The following is a 21029-nucleotide window of genomic DNA, read 5'->3' on the forward strand; positions in this document are numbered from 1 at the left end:
GATGGCTCCCTCCTTTGTGTAATCCCAGTAACAGCTGGCATCCCCGAGGAAGGGAAAATAAAAACATGCAAAGTGTATCAAACCTCTTACTATACGTGTGCCAAGCATGGCCTTGAGCATTTTAAAGCATAATCTCATTTAATCCTCACACAACTTCAAGGCAGGAGTTTTTATGATCTCTAACTTCCAGACAGGGTTGGAAGAAGGGTGGTGGCCACGAGGAAGGTCTGCCCGTCTGCCAAAGGCTTTGGCTGTGCTGCCACCCTGACCCTAACTGCAGGAAGCGCAAACCATGGAAACCGTGAAAGTTGCTTTTGATCTTACACCTTTATTTACTAGGACTTGGTGGGTACAAAAGAGAACAGAAAACCTAGCCTTCCTTACTTCTAGAGCACTTTGTGTCAAGTGGGTGCAGTAGCTGGGAAGTAGCTTGGGAAGAGCTTAGGTAGCTGCCCACCTAAGCACCCGGATGGGACAGGGCAGAAGGAAGCGCAGCCAGGACAGTAGGGCTCTAACCTCCCTGCCAGAGCCCTGCCAGGACGGGATTAGCACTGTATGGGCTTAACTGAAAAGCAACAGCCAGGAGGTTCCTGCCCAGGTGTGTGCAAGGTGGCAGGAGCCCACAGGGGTTAGTCAGGCACCCAACAGGGAGCAGATGCCAGAATAGCTCTGGGAGCTCTAAAGAACGGAGGGAAGAGAGTCGTGTAGTGGGGACCTGGAGGAGGCTGGGGGCAGGGAAGGGTAGGAAAGCCCTTGAGGGGCTGTGATGGAGGCACATGAAGCTGTAAGCCCCAGCCAGGGCTTTGTAAGGAAATTGGTCCCACACTCCAACAGAAGGCTCAGCCAGCCACCAGCACGCAGCACTACATATCTACCTGACCGATGTCCAGGAAGTTATTTAAAAGCCAAAACAGACCTCCCCACAGAAGCCTGAAGACAACAGCCTCCTTGTATTTAGCCAACAACTGGGCAGTTTAACACCCTTCAGTTGTGCTTATGGCCTGGCGCTAATGAACTAGGACTTTGTCAGCCGAGCTGCTAGGCACTATCCTCCGGCGAATTTCACACTTCCTGATGAATGAGCCTCTGTGCTTCAGGAAAACACCACCCAGACCTTGGAGACTCCGAGGTAAATGGGTGACCTAGTTTACTCACCGGGGACAGGGAGTTCTGTCCTAAGGGATTCTTGAAATGTGTCCCTCCTTTGAATGGGGCATAAAAGCCAGTTTGGGAGAAAAGACTGTCCCTGTCGTGTACCTCCCATCCTACAAATAATGGGGCAAGCATCCACTTGTCTTTCTGCTGGGTGTTCTTCTCAGGAGACCCCGGCACACAGTAGCTGGCAGGTTGCAGAGAAGTCTGGAAAGAGGCCATCAGTTGGAAGTGTTGTGGGAATTATTTATTTGCTGGTAGGATGGCCAGACTCAGCAGGCAGAAGCCGAATGAGCAGTGAGTTCTGAAAGCCCAGGGTCCAGGAGCCAGCACAGAGCAGGACTGAGGTCACCCAAACAAAGAGGCCTTGTCTTCCTAGGTCCTTGGGTAGGAGCATAGGGAGAGAGATGATTTTATCAAACAGAAAAACCAAAATGCGGTGTCTGGTTTCCACCCCTCATTCAGAGCCTCTCTCCACTCATGTGGGGCTCCATGCGCTGTGGACCTGTCCTGAGTCCGGAAGTAGCCAGGACCCAGGAGTGAGGAGAAACCATGATTCTTGCTCTAGGTTTTCTATTCCTCAGTCTTCCCCAAGCTGACATTTTCTAAAAACATAAAATACCTACAGAACACTCAAAGACTACCTCTTATTTTTTTTTTCCTCCTTATTTGCTTTCTCTTTGTGTCATTGCTAAAAAAAAAAAGAAAAAAGAAAAGGGACAGTCCTATATTCAAACTAGAAACCTGCTGTTACTGCATAAACATTTTCCCAGATAATTTTCCGGAGTGGAAGTCATTTTCAGCACAGCTGTCCAGCCCTGACCTGGGGGCCAGTGTGGGTGGTTCAGCTTCCAGGGCCGTCTCTCTTCTCGGTGACTGTGACAAGCCTGGACAAGCTCACAAGGATGAGTGCTGAGGTTAGGCATGCCGCCGCAGGCTGCCATCTGCTGCAGCAGACTGTTTCCGCTGGCTCTCGGCGGCTTCCAGTAAGGCCAACACTCAAACTCTGATGATGCAGAAGGGGGTTATGCAGACCCCTGAACCTCCTGGCCTCAGAAGTGCAAAACATAAGTATAGTCTGGGGTTTAGTTGTGGTAGGTGTATTACAAGCTGGTGTTATATGATTCATTCGAGACAGAGAAAGAGCGAGAGAGAGGGAGGGAGAGAGGACGAGAGAGAGAGGGATACACATATACATACATACGTACGTACGCATGTACGTACGTGCTGGATTGATCTGTAAGCTAGGCTGATAGAAATACAATTAAAATACAGTTTCCACTAGGGATGTCCTAAATAGTGGATCACTTTCCAGCTAGCCAATAAAATCTTCTTCAACTCATGCTACAGCTTAAATTTACATAAATAAAAGTAACCTATGAACTACCTCTGAAAAAAACCTGTGCTCTGTTTCAACTTGAAACTCGAGATAGGAAGATCATTGCTCCTTTGGCCTCTTTCCTGTAGCTTCATGAGCAGAAAAGATTTCAAGTCAGACTCCCGAGAGCCCCAGAAGCCTTCCTCTGTGCGTCCTATGTCATTGTCGTGAGCCAGTTCTGGCCCCATGGTCACCTCTGCTGCCTGACGGAGGCCCTGCAGGAAAGGGCCTGATGCTGGAGCTAAAGAACCAGGCTCCTGGCTTTGTCGGCAGCAACAAGGGAGCCCTAGACTTGGGGTCAGGAGGAGGACGCCCTTCCCACCTGCTACCATGGCAACCATTTGTGGGGTCACAGGCATTTTCCAGTCCTACAGCCAGCTCGGGTACCACCAGCACTGATAGTGTCAGAAAGTCCACCGTGAAAGAGCTTTTCTTCAGATTGTCCCCCCTTCTGCACATCGTGTGAGCAGGTCACCTGTCTGCATGCTGACGTTTCTCCTCTCCGGCTGTAGGTAAAAAGCATGGCTCAGTATGTACATAACCTGGACAAATCGGACAGTTTCCGGAGGACCCGTTTTTCTGACCGCTTCAAAGATGACATAACTACCATTGTCAACGTGGTCACCTCGGAGATTGCAGCCCTGTTAGTAAAACCTCAGAAGGTAACTGTGGCTCTTACTCTTAAATTTCTAGACTGTCTACTTTGAACATGTTATTTTCATAAGCAGAGAAAAATGTGCATCACTTAAAAATAGTAGCTAAAACATAGCTAACTATACATGATCATTAAATCTTTTTTTTAAGTTTATTTATTTAGTGTGTGTGTGTGTGTGTGTGTGTGTGTGTGTGTGTGTGGCCAGCTCAGCCCACCAGGGGGCGGGGCTGGCTGGCATGTGGTGCTGGGGGATCAAACTGTGGTCCCTGTGCTTTGGTAAGCTTGTTCTAAGTAGGTGCTTTAGACCACTGAGCCATCTCTCCAGCCCTATACACGATCATTAAAAGCAAGATGGGGTCTGGGTATCTAGCTCAGCAACACAGTGCCTGCCTGGCAAGTGCAAGGTCTGAAGTTCAATTCCTGGAACCCCACTTCTCACAAAAGTAAGTAAATAAATAAAAGTAATATGCTGTCTTGGACTGCACTCCAGGGTCTGAGAGGTTGCTATAAAGAAATTGCAAAAAATAGTAAAAACTGCGCATTACAAACATGCATTAATTTTTAAAAGGTACAAACATGATCAGAAAACTTAAAGAAATCACCACATGATCATTTAGATTGTTGCATCCCTTACAATATGAGAAGAGATACTGTGCTCTTAGGAAATACATCCTGAGGTATTATGAAGCAAATAAGGGTGATATTTTCAACTTGCTTTCAAATGGCTCAGAGAATGATAATAGTGGCGCAGCAAAATATCCGTGTGTCTCGTTAAAGGATACGCAGGAGTTCTTTGAACTATTCTTACACCTTTTCTAGATGTTTGAAATCATTTCATAAGAACAATTTAAAATACATAGAAGGAAATAAAATTTTAAAATGTAGAGGTAAGTATAATACTTTAGGGAACAAGGTTTATTGTGTGTACCTCTGTCATTATGAGGAATTAGTATAGTGGGTACCGGGGAGATAGCTCAGTGGCCTAAGCACCCTGCCTGGTAAGGGCAAGGTCCCAAGTTCGAATGCCAGTACCATAAAAAAGAATGAGTATAGTACCAGGTGCTCAAGAGATTCCCATTTGCTTCTTTCTATGGCAGACCTTGGTAGAACACCATCATATTGCCAGGTATGAAAATAAGCAAGTTTAATACATATTCTGAAAGCCACACAGCTTAGAGAAAAGCCCAGCCTGTAGGCTCCACATGAGACATGGTGCAGTGACAGTAACCACCCCAGGGAGTGGCCAGGTGGAGATGCGAGGGCTCAGAGCTTCTCAGACCTGCAGTGGAAGCCTCTCTGTCCAGTCTCCTCTGTCCCCACGGGTGGTCAGTGCGGCCTGAATTTGTGAACTGTGCATTATAACAAGAGGAGCAGAGTTTGAAGTTACTTTCTCAATAATGGCAGTGGACTGGGTTCAGTCCTGGGCACCAATAAATAAACAAACAAACAAACAAACAAACAAACCTCCCCTGATAATGACAGTGGACATTCTGGGAATGAAGGATATCCACATAAAAAGGTGAACCTCTGATTGCTCTGAAGTGCTGTAAAATCCCTCATGAATATGAGCAGTGAGAAGGAAAAAATTTTAAAAGCTGGCTCCATTTCCTGTAGGAATTCATGCTGCTGAATATGAGTCTGACGCTTCTCAGTCTAGGAATGCTGCTCAACTGAGAGGAGACCATTCCTTAGGTGAAGACTGATTCTTTTATCCTGAACGGAGTTTATGCAATAATCCTTAAAAACTAAGAACCTGACCTGGGAATGGTGGTGTGTTCCCGTAATCTCAGCCCTCTAGGGGGCCGAGGCAGGGGGCTAGCAAACTCAAGTGCAGCCTGGGAAACCTAGCAAACTAACCAAGATCTTGTCTAAAAAAAAAAAAAAAAAAAAATTAAACAATGGCTTTTATTTTTTAGCTTTTTGAGACAGGATCTCACTATGTAGTTTAGGCTGGCCTTGAACTCATGACAGTCCTCTTACCTCAGCTTCCCAAGTGATGGGATTACAGGTATATGCTACCCTGCCTGGCAGCTCAAACATTTGTTTAAAAAACATTTTTTAAAAGAGTAAGGATTTCACTCAATGAAAAGGCCCCAAATTCGATTGCCAGTACCACAATCAATCCATCCATCCATCAATTTATATTTAGAAAAAGACTATCTTATTGAAGACAGTTGATACATTTCAAGTTACTTTATTCCCCAAAACAAAATCAGAATGCAACCTTCTGGCCATAATAGCGGGAGCACCGGGACTTCCGGTTTGTGTTACCTAGTCTGCGCGGCCTGAGCCTGGATATGGCTTGCGACACCACCTGCTCCCCGGCAGACCAAGACAGGTGTGCACCAGCATGCCAGTTTCCAAGGAGTCATTAAAATTATGGTTGAAACAACTATATTTGGTAAAAGGACCTGAGGTTTGGGCTGTTGAAAATCCTACAGCTACTGAGATTCAAGATGTATGCTCAGCAGTTGGACTTAATGCAGTTATCGAGAAAAATAAGATGTACTCTAGGGAATGGAATCGTGATGTTCCCATCACGTAAGTCAGTAATGTTGTATGCAGCAGAAATGATACCAAAGCTAAAAACCAGAACACAGAGCAGGAGGTGGTGACCCAAATCTTCAGCAAGGAGAGGGAAGTAAAAAAGGAAAAGGGAAGAAGAAGTGATGGGCTGTGAGCCTCAAGGGGCAACCCCTCTGCCGGGACATGGTGAAGGCATCTTAGTCACTTTTCGTTTGCATCAGTCGCCTGAACTACACATTTGCTGCGTCTTCATCATCAGAGTTGACCATAACATGAGTACATCACAGTAGATCGCAGTGGAAATTTGCATCAAGCTCTTATGCAGTATAAAAGAGAAATATTTCTTTCGATGAAGAGTTTTTATGGAAAAGTATTCTTAAATGGACAGTGGACTTCCAGAAGTTATTAGAAATCAATCTATCCTCTGTGTAAGCATGTATGTCAGATAAATAAGTTTAGTATGATTTGAAATACACATTTTGTTCACCTTTTAAGTTAAATAAAATTTTATTTTATTTATTTTATTTTTTTTACAAACTTGAAATATTTTAATATCTCCAGAAGTAGCATATAGGAAATAACAAAGAGCATAGTTCAAAAGGCAAGAGAAGTTGCAATCTGCTCCTGGATGAACAATAAAGAGCTCTCAATATGATAGTTATGCAGGACTATATAAAAAATATATTAGATGAACCTTTGTTTAAAGGTCATTCCAGATTTCTATGAAAGAGTACCAATCTTATGTTGGGTTATACACGTATTTTTTTCCCCATATATGTGTGTGTATGTGTGTATAAAAGATAGGGAAGAAGTAATATAAAGTCAACAGAAAATGAAATGTACTTTTTAAAGTTTCTAATACTAGGAGAAGATATCATACAATGTCTTTTAAATAAATTGTAAGTCAAAGATATAGTATAAATCTTAGAACAAAAATTAAGATTAAGCAATATTCAGAAAATTAAATGTTTCAAAATGATTGAACTAAGAAAAAGTTTTCATGATAGCAAAGAAGTACTAAGAGTAAAACATAAGATAAATACTGGAATGGCAAGTAAATGACCAGCACTTCTAACTGAGGATAGGATATCGCACAAAGTTCTAGTGTGTTGTGGACATGCATAATGACCGTGACAGTTACTGGTGGCTAGGTGTCACTTGTGCAACTGAGCTACAGCTATTTCTTTGAAATTAAATAAAAATGTAAACTACAAAAAGAAGAAGAAGAAGAAGAAGAAGAAGAAGAAGAAGAAGAAGAAGAAGAAGAAGAAGAAGAAGAAGAAGAAGAAGAACCACCACCCAACCTTCTATATAAAGGATGGGCTTAATTGCATCCATTCCAAGATAAGGTGACCAGAATAAAGTACACCTGAGTACCCAGAGAGGCTCTGAGGAATGACCTGACTCAGTTTGGCAGTCAAGGCATTAGGTAAAGACTAAATTATATTTGCTACAGTGCAGACAGTGGCTGATAGGATCCGCCTCTCCCGGTGTTCCACCACGGGACCTGGGGCTCATGTCCAACGCTCACACATGGTGATTTGTATGTTTGTTTTTAAGGAAAATGAGCAGGCAGAAAAGATTAACATCAGCCTGGCTTTCTTCCTGTATGACCTTCTGTCACTCATGGACCGCGGCTTTGTGTTTAACCTCATCAAGCATTACTGTAACCAGGTGAGTGCTCCTGGAGCCTTCAGCTTCCCTCTCTCCTTGCTGCTCGCCATCCCGGAGCGCTGCCTTGTTCACTGGCAGACAGCAGAGTGAGCCCTGCATGCCTGGGCTTCCTTCTGAGCAGAACGCTGTCCAAAGGCTTCCTGGAAGAGCTGCTGTCAGGGAGCCCCCAGGGAGAGGGACTGGGGAGGCTTGATGGCGCTCAGCAGCACCCTGCAGCAATTTGAAGGCAAGCTTACAACTGAAAGGTCCTGTCTTATCAACAGGAAATCACTGCTCACTGAAACTTCATGGAACTGTGAAGCAGTCAGGTGCTACAGTGCTAAAAATTCTGCTGGTCTGAACTATTTTTTAAGGAATTTGAATTGCAGAAATTCAAGTTTGGACTGGGGAGATAGCTCAGTAGAATAAGTGTTTGCCTGACAAGTGCACGGTCCTGAGTGCAATCCCCAGTGCTGAAGAAAAAAAAAAAAAGATAGAAAAAGAAAAAAGAAAAAGAAATTCAAGTTTGGTGTGAGCTAAAGAGGTTGAGTGTGAGTTTGCAGTGATAACCAAGGCTGCCCTTGACTCATTGACACCACACCATTCCCTAGAGGCCACCCTGGTAAGGGGCAGAGTGGTGAAAGAGAACCCTCAGGACAAGACAGTGGCCCCAGAGATGCTACTTCCTGTGCTGAATCTGCTGCCCCCAGATCCCTTGGAGCAGACCACACAGGAAGTCCTTCAGTCCTGTCTGCCCTCCTTTTGTTTACTTATGATTTATTTTATTTATTTTTGTCTTTTTGAGACAGGGTCTCAACTGTGCAGTTCAGGATGGCCTTGAGCTCATTTTGTAGCCCAAGCTGGTCTGGAACGCTCATTCACCCTCCTGCTTCAGCCTCCCAAGTGCTGGGCTTACAGGCATGCACCACCACGCCCGGCTAACCTGCTTTTAGTTTAGGCTCCAGGTCACTGGGTGAAGCTCAGATACAGGTTCATCTGTTTCCAAAAGTTCGGATGTTTGGAAAACTGATCCTAGAATATCGCCGCAGAGCCACACTGGTGCGCTTTTCACTTCAAAAGGGAATAAGCAAACTACCGGCTCTGAAAAATGCATGCTTCTCTCGCTGTCAGTTATTTTCTCACTCACTCTCTTGCTCTTTTAAGCTCCTCCCTTTTCTGTCAGCTACCTACCCTTCTTTCTTCTCTCCTGCCTCCACTTGCAAAGACCCCCTCAGACGGGGGCCTGGGGACCTGGGTCCTAGCCCAGCAGTGCTGTGCGCCTCTGTGCTGGGGTGTCAGCCTCCCAGATCAGGTTTCCTTTCTGTATAAAACACAAGGCTGGGTTAGTTAGACTTACCCAGGCCTTGCCCCTCAGATGTGTGCTTTGTGTCTGATGGTGACATCCAAATTATTGCTTAATATCATTGACATGCTCTGGCTCTAAAAGGCCACTGGCCCCAGGCAGCAGGGGCTTCATTTATGGGATTAACTTCATCCCGGAGGCAAATGACCTTCTTCCAAAGTCCTCTGATTTTATCTTTCTGCATACCTGCTTAAACATACTGTCCTGCTTCTACCATTGAGAGACTTAGTGATTAGCCTTAGCCTTTCTTAAGGTGCTAGCAACAGGCCTACTTCTTCCATCAATTTACCCATCTTGCAGTGCGCCACTACGTTACATTAACACCTGTCTCTTGAGTACAATTGCTAAGGCTGCGGGAGGGTCCTGACTTTGGGGAGGATGTTTCAGGCACTGTACCTTGTCCCTCCTTCTATTCATCACTCAAACAGTTTCTGAAATTTCTGTCTGTAATGTCTCACGGGTTTTGGGGAGATACCCACCGTGGGGCCTCCTTTCACACAAAACGCTTGTGCTTCCAGGTTCTGAGAGGAGCCTCAGTCCAACAGCTCTCTGGGGCGACCCTTAGAGTCAGGTGACCCGGTCCCCATCATTCAACTTGCTGATGTCCCCAGCCGGTCGGAGTCAGCCAGCAGTGCCCTTGGAAAGGGGAAAGGTCCCAGCAGCTGTCTCTGTGCATATGTCCCTTTGTGTTTTACTTTATTTATGTGTTGACATTTGCTTAAGTGGATTCGTTCTATAAGCACAGTGCCCCAAAACACAAAGACTTCTGAAATGGCCCCAAGTGTAAATGACATTGTTTCAGAAGCTGCCCTCATAGGGAGTGCACAGCAGGACATCTTTTGAAAGGATGAGATGTTTTATGCTTCTGCTCCAAGTTGCCTCTGAGCCTGGGTCCTCTCACTCACTGTTCTTGCCACCCGAGGGACAGAAAGAATCTTCTAGCCTGTCACCACAGTCAGCCTTTCATTGCTTGTTTTAGGGTTGGTTTTGTTTTTTAAGACAAGGCTCCACTAAGTCATTGAGTTGCCCAGGCTGGTTTGAACTGGGACTCCTGCCTCAGCCTTCCAGTGCTGGGCTCTAGGCCTGTACCACAACCCCTGGCTAAGGTTGTTTCTTAAACAGAGATTTGCCCTAAAGCTTCTTCTAGCTTTCTTCCCTCTCCTTCATTCCTTCCTCTTCCACTTAGAGCAAATCTGCTGACCTTTTCGCAGGCTAGTATGTCCTTCCCCAGCCAGTTCAATGCCTTCCTCCAGGGAACTGGTTTGATAACTCCCCAGTAGGGTGTTGAAGTTGTCTAGTCATAATCCATTAGTTTATGGGACCCTCTGTGGGGTCAGTGCCTTTCATGTGGCTTCTCAGACACAGTGGGGGGTTTTATAAAATTACTTGTATTACCTTACACCCCAGCTGTACCTCCACTTCCTTTTAGCCCAGGCTCACTCAGATTTAACAAAGTGGATACCAGGGTAAGAAACTTCATTTTGGACAGTGCTGAGGGGAGGATCTCAAAAGGGAACAGGCGCCAATGAAAATCAGTTGGGTGTCCCTATGACGCAGAATTTACCCTCTGCTGCCCTATCCAATTAACTCTATTAAAGTGATTGTTTTAATTTGCAGGGAAAGGCTAGTTTTATGTCTGTCCTCAATTCCACTTAACTTTTAACAAGCACGTGTCGTTTTTCTTTGCAGCTGTCAGCCAAGCTCAATAACATCCCAATGCTCATTTCCATGAGGCTGGAGTTCCTGAGAATCCTCTGTAGCCATGAGCATTACCTGAACCTGAACCTCTTCTTTATGAACGCTGACACTGCACCCACATCTCCGTGTCCCTCCATATCGTCACAGGTAATCAGCTAGCTGGAGAATTTATTCAGGCAACTTTATTTGGTTATCTTAATTATGTATTTGCTATATGTGTTGGCCTTTTTTTTTTTTTTTTTAATTGGTACCAGGGATCAAACTCGGGACCTTGTGCTTGCTGGGCAGGTGCTTAAGCCACTGAGCTATCTCCCCAGCCCAGTGTTCGTCTCATTAATTAAAAGAAAAGGCAAGCTATTCAGACAGGATCAGCTGATCCACAAAGGACAAGTAGGTTACTCTGGCATTGTACTACCTTAACTAATAATTAAAGGCTAAGTAATTTGGGTTCTTCCTAAGTGGAGTGGGGGTGAGGGCCTGATTAGGCCAAGTATGAAAAGGAATCTATAATCACTATGAAAATTAAGAAACTGGCACAGAGGAGATAGCTCAGTGGTCTAAGCATATGCCTGGCAAGCACAAGGATGTGAGTTTTATGCCTGGTAGCTCATGCTGTGCTGGGCCCTGTGCTGAGCCAGCCCCAGAAACCTGGCGTGGTGGTGCACACCTGTAATCCCAGTGCTAGGGAAGCTGAGACAGGAGGATCGCTATGAGTCTGAGCTGCATAGCGAGACCCTGTACCAAATAAATAAATAAAATTTTAAAAAGAAAATTAAGAAACTCACAGAAAGCATCAATCTTCCCTTGTCTGATGTTAAACGTTTTTATATTGTGTGAACACAGAATTCCAAAGTCAAGCAAGTTTTGGAACTCCTGGATTAAGTAGGTTTCTTTGTGGTAGGCAATCCACAAACTTTTAACATACACAGGATAGAAGAGAAGACGGGAGAAAGTATATGTGCTTTGTGGTTATTCCAAAAGTGGCTTGACTATGGAAACCCTTTTCCCCCTTAAATTTCTCAACGGACTATTGTCCTCTAACAAAATCTTAAGGAAGTGCTATCTTTAAAAAAAAAAGTTTATCATTTATTTATTTGGTACAGGGTCTCACTATGCAGCTTGGATTCACGGTGATCCTCCTGTCTCAGCCTCCCGAGTGCTGGAATTCCAAGTGTATGCCACCGTGCCTGGTTTTGGTGGCCGGCAGGACACACCCAGGTTCCAGCACGCCCGGGGCTGGCATGGCATGTGGTACAGGGGATCAAAGCCAGGACCTTGCACTTGCCAGGCAGCACTTAGACTGCGGAGCTATCTCCCCAGCCCTAGGAAGTGCTATTTTATAATCACGTTCCCTGGTAGCAAACAAATCAATAGCTCAGAGCAGGCAGCAAGATTTCTTAGTATTGAGTTCTATTATTCCTCGATACTAGCACAAGGGTGATACCTTATCTTATTAATTAAAATAATTAACAAAGCATAAGCTTGGAGCAGTGGTGCAGCCCAGTGGCTCAGGAGACTGAAGTAGAGGGTTGAAAGCTCAAGGCTGGCCTTGGACATTCAGAGAGACCCTGTCTCAAAGTCAAAAATAAGCTGGTGTGGTGTTGCACATCTGGAATCCCAGCATTCTGGGAATTCGAAGCGTAAGGATTGAAAGTTCAAGCCTACTCTGGGCAATTTAGCAACTTAGCTAGCTGCTGTCTCAGAATTTTGAATAAATAAACAAACAAACAAACAAACTTAAGAAAGGGCTGGAGATCAGTGAGATAGCCCAAGGTTCAATTCTCCAATGCCAGAGGGAAAGAAAGAAAGACAGATAGACAGACAAGACAAAGCAAGGGCTGATGAAATAGCTCAGTGGACTAAGCACCTGCTTAGGCAAGCACAGGGACTGGGGTTGATCCCTGGCATCACATGCCATGCCAGCCCCACCCCCAAGGTGCACTGAGCCAGCCACCGAGTCCAGGTGTGATGGCACACACCAGTAATCCCAGCACTGGGGAAGCTGAAAACAGGAGGATCACTACAAGTCCAAGCTGCGTAGTGAGACCCTATGCCAAATATGAGAAAGAAAGAAAAGAAAGATCAGCCAAGGCAAAAAGGTCACTTGAGTCCAGAATTCAAGACCAGGCTAAGAATGTGTGTGTGTGTGTGTGTGTGTGTGTGTGAGAGAGAGAGAGAGAGAGAGAGAGAGAGAGAGAGAGAGAGAGAGATGGCATGATGCGGATGTTAGTTACATGAGCACCTTAGTGTGACCTGGGATACAGAGCATTATAAGCCAAAATTCCACGTGAGCCAACTTCCTGCAGCGTCCTGCTTTGCAGGTTAAGTCTTCAGACTGCTTTGGGATACCTGGCTCCCCCATCCTCTCCCCAAGCCCTGTTTGGACTGCTCCGGAGAGTTAGCAAAGCCAGGCAAGGAGCAGGCTCAGCAGAGCATGAGGATTTACAGAGGCTTTAGCTATTCTTCTGAAGTCTGACATGTACTCCCAGGAGAAGAAGAGATAGAGAACAGGGACAGCCTAGTCCTAGTCAGCCTGACACTTTCCTGCCTGACACCACTTCTGGTTCTAGATCCCCAAAATTCAGGCGAAGTGTCAGGTCATCTTCAGAGGTCCTGCTGAGTAACCTGGCAACAGCCACAGGGTTGGATGCACTTCTCATTCTCATTAAAACATTTTAGCAATATTTTAATCTTTAATTTTTACTTCAGGTGAAGAGGCAAGTATTATTTATCTTGCAACAGACGCTGAGTGCTGTGTTTTCGCCTTTTCTAACGGGCACTCTTCCTTCTGCAGGAATGGGAATGCCAAGTAACCACCCTGTCTTGGCTTCCTTGCCTGTGACATGGGACAGTGGCAGGGCCTATCTGCTGGGTAGTGTTCACAATGCCTGGTCAGAGTAGAGGCCTCACAGCACCAGCTCTACAGTACTTCCCAGACTAGCCACGCTCTCTGATCCCACTTTCTGGTACTCACATGCTTGCCCTTGGCGTTTCTGTAGAACTCCAGCTCCTGCTCCAGCTTCCAGGACCAGAAGATTGCCAGCATGTTTGATCTGACTCCAGAGTACCGCCAGCAACACTTCCTCACGGGGCTGCTCTTCACAGAACTGGCTGCTGCCCTGGATGCCGAGGGGGAAGGGTATGTTGACCACACTTAAAATGGAACAGAAAGCAATTTTTAAGAAGGAGCTCCACAATAAATTGCAATTGAACATCTTGGGCTTAGTGAGATGCCATAGGAATGTACAAAGGCCTTGCAAAGGAGGGGGGCCTCAGTATAACTTTCCAGTCAGTTACTTATTACATGGAATTGGCTGAGGACACTTTGATCAGTGAGCTGCGTAGGAACATAGCCATTCAAAGGGAGAGGGTCCTGGGGCTGAACCCAGGGCCTCACATACATCAACCACATGCTCTGCTGCTGAGCTATTCCTGCAGCCCCAAAGAAGCCATTTTTAACAAAAGCAAGAGCACACGGAAGTGGCAGCAAGTGTCCCTTGGCTCATTGCTGACACTGAAAGTAACCACGTGTGAGGCAACAGTTGTCCCAGAGTAGGCTCCTCAGGCTGAGAGGAATGGCGTAGGTCCAGGGCTTTGAATCTTTCTCTGCTTTTACATCTGAAGGCCCAGGCACGTGTGGAAGTTTCTTGCCCTGATGCTGGTGCAAGCTTCAATTCTATTTTCTCTGGACTCCAAACTCCTCCCAGTTTCCCCAGTAGAATTTTCTGCCTTGACATATATTTCCTCAGCAACAAAAAGGATAGACAGACAGACAGACAGACAGACAGACAGACAGACAGACGGATGGATAGATAGATATAAGGTACTGAGAAGAACACAAAGGAAATCAACTTCCTATCCAAACATGCCCTTCCTCTTAATTATCCTTTAATGGCGCTGCTTTAAGTGATTTCTGAAAGTAGTCTTTTGTACTTACCTTAGCTGCAGGTTTTATTTTCCATTTTCTTGCTGATTGGTAGCAACCCTGACATCTGTTTTCAATTCCTTGTAAAATGTTTGCTCTGACATGACCAGCAACAGGACAGAGTATATTCTGGGATCATCATGTAATTATGTTTGTAGTCAGGTGGATACCTTCTTCAAACACACACAGTACCTTTCCCACCCCCCAGAGAGTAATTAATTAACTCTGTCACTTTTTGGTGGCGCAGTAATCCCTAGTTGCTGAGTTGTCAGTGCTCTCCTGCAAAGTCGCTAGAAAGGGTGTCATGACTTTCATGTGGGCTGAAACCTCAGGAAAATTTTGTCCTTCAACAAAACTGCCTATTGATTGACACTTACTTTCATTGCTGAGACAATTGATACACTCACCAACACCTGCTGACTTCTGGAGCAAGAGGCACTGGGCCATCTCAGGCTGCAAACCCCTGTAAGGGCTAGAGATCGTTCCCAGGGGTGCCCCTGGAGCCCTCCTGCCTGGGTACCCTCATACCCACATGTACCCACACGTAGCCATGCACCATGACATTCAGTGTTTTTCAAGCATTTGAAAATTGTGTCTTTGTGTTAAGCTTGAAAATTGTGGTGCCTGGCTTGAAGTACAGCACTGCCAGGGTACAGGCTCAGATGGTCAGCAGAACAACTTCTGAAATGCAGTTTTCTTTCCCCTAATTTTAGCCGTAGTCTAAGAATCTGGGTCATTTGAAAAATTGCTTAATATTTTCTACCTAACCTGGTAACATTTGTTGAAGGTCAAAAAGTACATTTTAGGCAGCTTGCCAGTTAGCTGAGTTGATTAAGGCACATGCTTGTGCAAAGTCAGTCAGGCATAAGGGACCTTGGTTCAATCCCTACCTCCACATGTGGCAGGAGACCCGCCCTTAAGGCAGCCTAAGGAAGAAAAAAAAAAAAAAGTCATTCTCAAATTTTAAGGGCCAGCAGTATAATTCAGCAGACTAAGCACTTGCTTAGGGAAGCGCAGAGGCCAGGGTTCAATTCCTGGTACTGCATGTCGCACCAGCCCCGTCCCCAGGCACCCTGAGCTGGCGATGGAGTCCAGGTGTGGTGGTGCATACCTATACTCCCAGCACTAGGGAGGCAGAAATCAGGAGGATCACTATGAGTCCAAGCTGCATACTGAAACGCTGCACAAGAAAAAGAAAAAAAAAAAAACAATCTTTAAAAAGTACATTTTAAAAATTAAATATCTATAGGTAGATTTCAGATACTCTACTAGATGCTTTGCTTTATTGTTATTTATGTATACTGATAGACAGTAAAGAGCTGATTTATTTCTTTATTTTTCTTTCTTATTGTGGTTGTGCTACTAGGAGTGGGGGGTCTTTGTACTAAACTGTATCCCGCTTGCTTGCTTGCTTGCCTTTTATTTGGGAGACAGCATCTCACTAGTTGCCCAGGCTGGGCTCAAACTTGTGACCCTCCTATCTCAGCCTCTCAGGGTACTGGGATTACAGGCATGAGCCACCACATTTGATCCCAGTCTTAACTGTAAAGTGCAATTGATTCTTACCTATACATACTCATGGGTAGCCACTAGCCATATCAAGATATAGCATACTGGGCCAGGGATATAGCTCAGTAGCACAGCACCTGCCAGGCAAGCACAAGGTCCTGAGTTCAATTCGTGGCACTAATAAAAAAGATACAGAGTATTTCTAGAACCCCAGAGTATTTTCTGTGGCCTCCCTTGAGTAAGCACCACAGCCCCATGGTGGCCATTGTTCTGACCTTTGTCACCAGACATTAGTATCATCTCTTGTTGAACACAGTATTCTTTTGCTGACAGCTGCACCTGAATATTGATTATATGTATTATAAGCAAACAGATAGTAGAAAATAATAAAGAATATAGCTAAAATAAAGTTAGAAAAGCAATAAAAAGCAGCAAAGGGGTTTGGTCCCCAGGTGCTGTGCCGGCCCCACCCCCAGAGCATGCTGAGATGGCACTTGAGACTGGGCATGGTGGTATGCGCCTGTAATCTCAGCACTTGGGGAGCTGAAAGCAGGAGAATCACTATAAGTCCGATATGTGTAGTGAGACCCTGTAGACCCTTTACCAAATACATTTTTAAAAAGCAGCAAAAACAAGTGTGTTATTTGAAAAGATAGATAAAATTTACAAGACTTTATGTAGGTGGACAAGCAAAAGCAAAATAGCACAACCAAGATTCCAAGAGGAGACAGTACTACAGACCTTACAGCAATAGAAAGAAATTAAAGGGATATATAAAGCAATTATATGCCAACAAATTAGGTAGCCTAAGTAGGTTGGACAAATTCTTACAAAGACACAAATAACGAATGTTGACTTCAAGAAATAGAAAACCTGAATAGACCTATAACAAGTAAACAGATGGAGTTGACAATCAAAACACTTTCCACAAAGAAAAGATTGGGAGTAGAGGTGTTTGCTGGTGAATTCTACAAAATATTTAAAGAAGAATCCACTTCAGTGTTTTAGGTATTCTCCCAAAAGTAAAAGAAGAAAGAATCCTTCCCAGTCAATTCTATATCCCAATATAACCCTGATGCTATAGCCAGACAAAGAGCCGAGAAGAAAAGAAAACCATAAGTTATTAGCTGACAAAAAGAGATGTAAAATCCTCAACAAAATATTAGTAAACTGAATCCAAGTTCACGTAAAAAGGAATGTACCATGGCTAAGGATGATTTCTCCCAGAAATGCAAGATAAGGTTAACACCTAAAAGTTAGTTGATCTGATACACCACATCAGCCAAATAAAAGACAAAAATCACATAGTTGTCTCACTAGATGCAAAAGAAGTATTTGATAAAGTCTAACACCGTTTTCTGATTTAAAAAAAAACCATTCAATAAATCCTTTGGAGATAGCAGAACTTCTTAACCTGAGTGAAGTATACTATACAAATCCCACATGAAAACCCCATAATCTAACATGATCTTGTTAGTGAAAGACTGAATGCTTTCCCATGGGACCAGAAATAAGACAAAAATGCCTCTTTGCCACTTCACAGTCAGCATTGCAGCAGTTATATCTGGGGCAGTTAGGCAAGAAAATGAAGGAAAAGAAAACATCTGTTTTGAAAAGCAGGAAATGAACCTATACCTAGTTACTGAGGATGTTATCTAGCTTACAGAAAACACTAAAAAACAAAATTAATAATAAATTAGTTCTGCATGACTACAGAGTACAATGTCAGTATACAAAAATCGACTATATTTCTATATATTTATGATGAACAATCTGAAAATGAAATTAAGAAAATAACTTCATTTTAAACATCATCAATAAAAATAAAGTACTTAGGAATAAATGTAGCAAAGAAAATAGAAGTCTTGGATGGTGAAAGTTATAAAATACTGTTGAAAGGAATAGAGGTCTAAATAAGTAAAGGCATGTTTATTTAGATCCAGAAAACTTAATATTGTTAGGCTGACAGTAACATTCAAAATGATCGGAGGGTTCAGTGTGCTCCCTCTTAAAAGCTCAGCTGACTGCTTTGCAGAAACTAAAAAACTAAACCCAAGGTTCATGTGGGAAGGCAGGTACTCAATACAGTCAAAATAATCTTGAAAAAAGAATGACATTGGAAGATTCTCACTTTCTAATTTCAAAACTTCCCATAAAACAAAAACACTCAATGGGAGATAGCTCAGTAGTCTAAGCACCTGCCTCACAAGCACAAGGACCCGGGTTCAATCCCCGGTACTGCATACGGTGCTGATCCTGGAACTCCAGAACCCCAGGCGTGCCATGCCAGCCTTTGAGACTGGGTGTGGTGGCATATACCTGTAATCTCAGCACTGGTGAGGCTGAGACAGGAGGATTACTATATGTCCAAGCTGCATAGTGAGATTCTGTACCAAATAAATAAATAAATAAATAAATAATTGATTTTTTTAAAAAAAGGAAAGTAGTAGAAAAAAATTCAAATACAAAAACAAATCACTCAAGATTATGTGGCTCTGAAATAAAGGCAGATATATAATGTTGAAATTGAGTTGATACTCCAGAAATAATCTTTCCATTTATAGTCAGTTGTTTTTTGACACAGGTGCCCAGATAATTCAAACTAAATATTGTTTTTAATAAAGTTTTCTAGGACTGTTGGATGTCTACATTCAAAAGAATGAAGTTAGATTCCTGTTCCACATTGTACATAAAAATTAACTCCAGTAAATCAAACACCTAAATGTAAGCACTAAAACTATAAAATATAGTATTTAGATGAAATCATAATGCTAATTTTTATGAACTTGGATTAGGCAATGAGTTTTTAGATCTGACAAGAAAAGGATGAGTTATAGCTGGGTGTGGTAGCACATGCCTGTCATCCTAGCAGTTGGGGGGCTGAGGCAGGAGGATTGTTATGAGTTCAAGACCAGCTTGGGCAATAAACAAAGTGTGTTCAAGGCCAGCCTAAACTGTATGGCAAGACCCTGTCTCAGAAAAGAAAGGAAGGAACGAACGAACGAACGAACGAACGAACGAAGAAAGAAAGAAAGTAAGTGTTATGGTTTGTGTCTAGTTGTTCCCCCAAAGCCTCATGCAGTCATGGGGCAGGGACTTCTAGAGTTTGACGTTAACTCATGATCCACTGGGATTATGGGTCTTAGTACTGCTGAGATTATGGGTGTGAGTGCTACACCCAGCCTGGGGCAGATAGCCTGAATGTAACTAAGAGAGACAGAGAGACAGCCTTGCTCTCTGTTGCCGGTGTTGCTGCTCCTCCTCCATTTGCTCTCTGCTCTTTGCTGCCACCCTGAAAGGTTCCCCTCTGCCCTGTGCTGCTCTGCCTTGGAGCCAGTTGAGTATGGACTGAAACTTCCAATAATTGTGAACTAACTAAACCTTTCCTTCTTTCATTTGGGTGTTGGGTATTTGTCCCAGCAACGAGAGAAGAGTAACTGAGACAAAAAGAATGAATGAAAGAAAGAAAAGGAAAGAAAGAGCAACAAAAGAAAAAAGTGTGAATTGGACTTCATTAAAATTAAAGCTTCTGTGATACATAGGAAACTATCAAGAAAATGAAAAGAAAATCCGTAGACTGGGACCAATATTGGCAAATCATAGACCTAATAAGAGACTCAGAGGTAGAATACATGTTGTAAAATGCATACAACTGAATAATAAAAGGAGAAATGACTCAGGTTTTAAAGATAAGAATACGTATGTCTCCAAAGAAGATATGACCATAAGCAAAAAGAAGATGTCCTGTCCCTAGCTATCAAGCAAATACACATCAAACCCACAACTAAATGCTATCCCATATTCACTAACATGGATGTAATTTTTAAAAACTAAGACATTGTGAGGGGTGCGGCTCAGTGGCGGAGTACTTCCCTAGCATGTGCTAGGACCTTGGTTGAATTCCCAGCCCCATGAAGAAGAAGCAGGAGAAACAGGTAATAATGTTGGCAAGAAGAGTGTAGAAGCTTCGGGCACTGCTGGTAGGAAGGTGAAATGCTGTAGCTATTATTAAAAACAATTTGTTGAAGGGGCCAGGGAGATGGCTCAGTGGAATAAGCGCTTCCCTGGCAAGTGCAAGGGTCTGAGTTCAATCCCCGGTTCCACAAAAAAAAAAAAAAAAAATTTGTTGATTCCTCCCAAAGGTAAACGTAAGTGCTATTTTTTTTTTAAATTAATTTATTTTATTTATTTATTTTTGTGTGTGTGTGGCCAGCTCAGCCCACCTGGGGGCAGCAGGGCTGGCTGGCATATGGTGCTGAGGGGATTGAACCGCGGTCCTTGTGCTTTGTGCTTTGCTGAGCTTGTTCTAAATAGGTGCTTTAGACCACTGAGCCATCTCACCAGCCCGTAAGTGCTATTTTAAAATCCAGCAGTTTCACTCTGAGATAAGATTTACATTCGCACAAAGATTTGTGCACGGTCTTCATAGCAACATTCATCATTTGTAGTAGCGCCAAGTGGAAGCGATCCAAGCACTATTAATTGGTGGATGGAAAAATAAACTGCTGTCTATTATATCTACACAACTGAATTACGTAGTACTAGGAGGAAATGAAGTACTCATGCTACCAGACACCCTTGCAAACATCGTAGTAAATAACAGACTCAGGTTAGAACACAGCCCTTCTTCTCTCTTTGGATTCTAGAAACTTCTACCCTTGGTTGCTTGTGATGCCCAGGGTGATCTCCCTGCTTAGGAGCACCTCTCTAACCCCTGGCTTTCTGCATTGCCCCAACAGAATCAGCAAGGTGCAGAGAAAAGCCGTGAGTGCCATCCACAGCCTGCTCAGCTCCCACGACCTGGACCCGCGGTGCAGCAAGCCGGAGGTGAAGGTCAAGATTGCTGCGCTCTACCTGCCTTTGGTTGGCATCATCTTAGATGCTTTGCCACAGCTCTATGACTTTACAGGTAAGATGCCCTTCTACTCCTTCCTCAACTGACTTGGCCCCTGCCCAGATGTCTACCAGAGCGAGGTCCCTGTCATTAATTCTACTGCTAATATCTAAGTAGTATTGCTTCACTGAAGTGGTCTTCAAGCTTTTTAAAATGCTTGCCTCAGTCGGTTAAAAAAAAAGCATATAATCATATATATGTTTTTATTCAGAAATTGTTTGTGTATTTGTTTGTTCATTCATTCATTGATTCCCCTAGTGTATGCTGACCTGTATG

At 43.8% G+C, this 21029-nt stretch overlaps 1 protein-coding gene across 3 annotated transcripts in view; it reads left to right on the top strand.

Moving 5' to 3' along the window:
• Nucleotides 1-21029, top strand: part of Dock8 (dedicator of cytokinesis 8) — a 219560-nt gene that overhangs the window by 148124 nt on the left and 50407 nt on the right. For all 3 annotated transcript variants that reach the window (XM_023721892.1, XM_004637170.2, XM_023721894.1), the window contains 5 exons: nucleotides 3043-3192; nucleotides 7272-7385; nucleotides 10417-10572; nucleotides 13425-13564; nucleotides 20599-20768. In XM_023721892.1, coding sequence (XP_023577660.1) covers nucleotides 3043-3192; nucleotides 7272-7385; nucleotides 10417-10572; nucleotides 13425-13564; nucleotides 20599-20768 — 730 coding nt within the window. The remainder of the gene's footprint in view (nucleotides 1-3042; nucleotides 3193-7271; nucleotides 7386-10416; nucleotides 10573-13424; nucleotides 13565-20598; nucleotides 20769-21029) is intronic.

The sequence above is a fragment of the Octodon degus genome, unplaced genomic scaffold (assembly GCF_000260255.1).
Source record: "Octodon degus isolate 3935 unplaced genomic scaffold, OctDeg1.0 scaffold00087, whole genome shotgun sequence".
NCBI lineage: Eukaryota > Metazoa > Chordata > Mammalia > Rodentia > Octodontidae > Octodon > Octodon degus.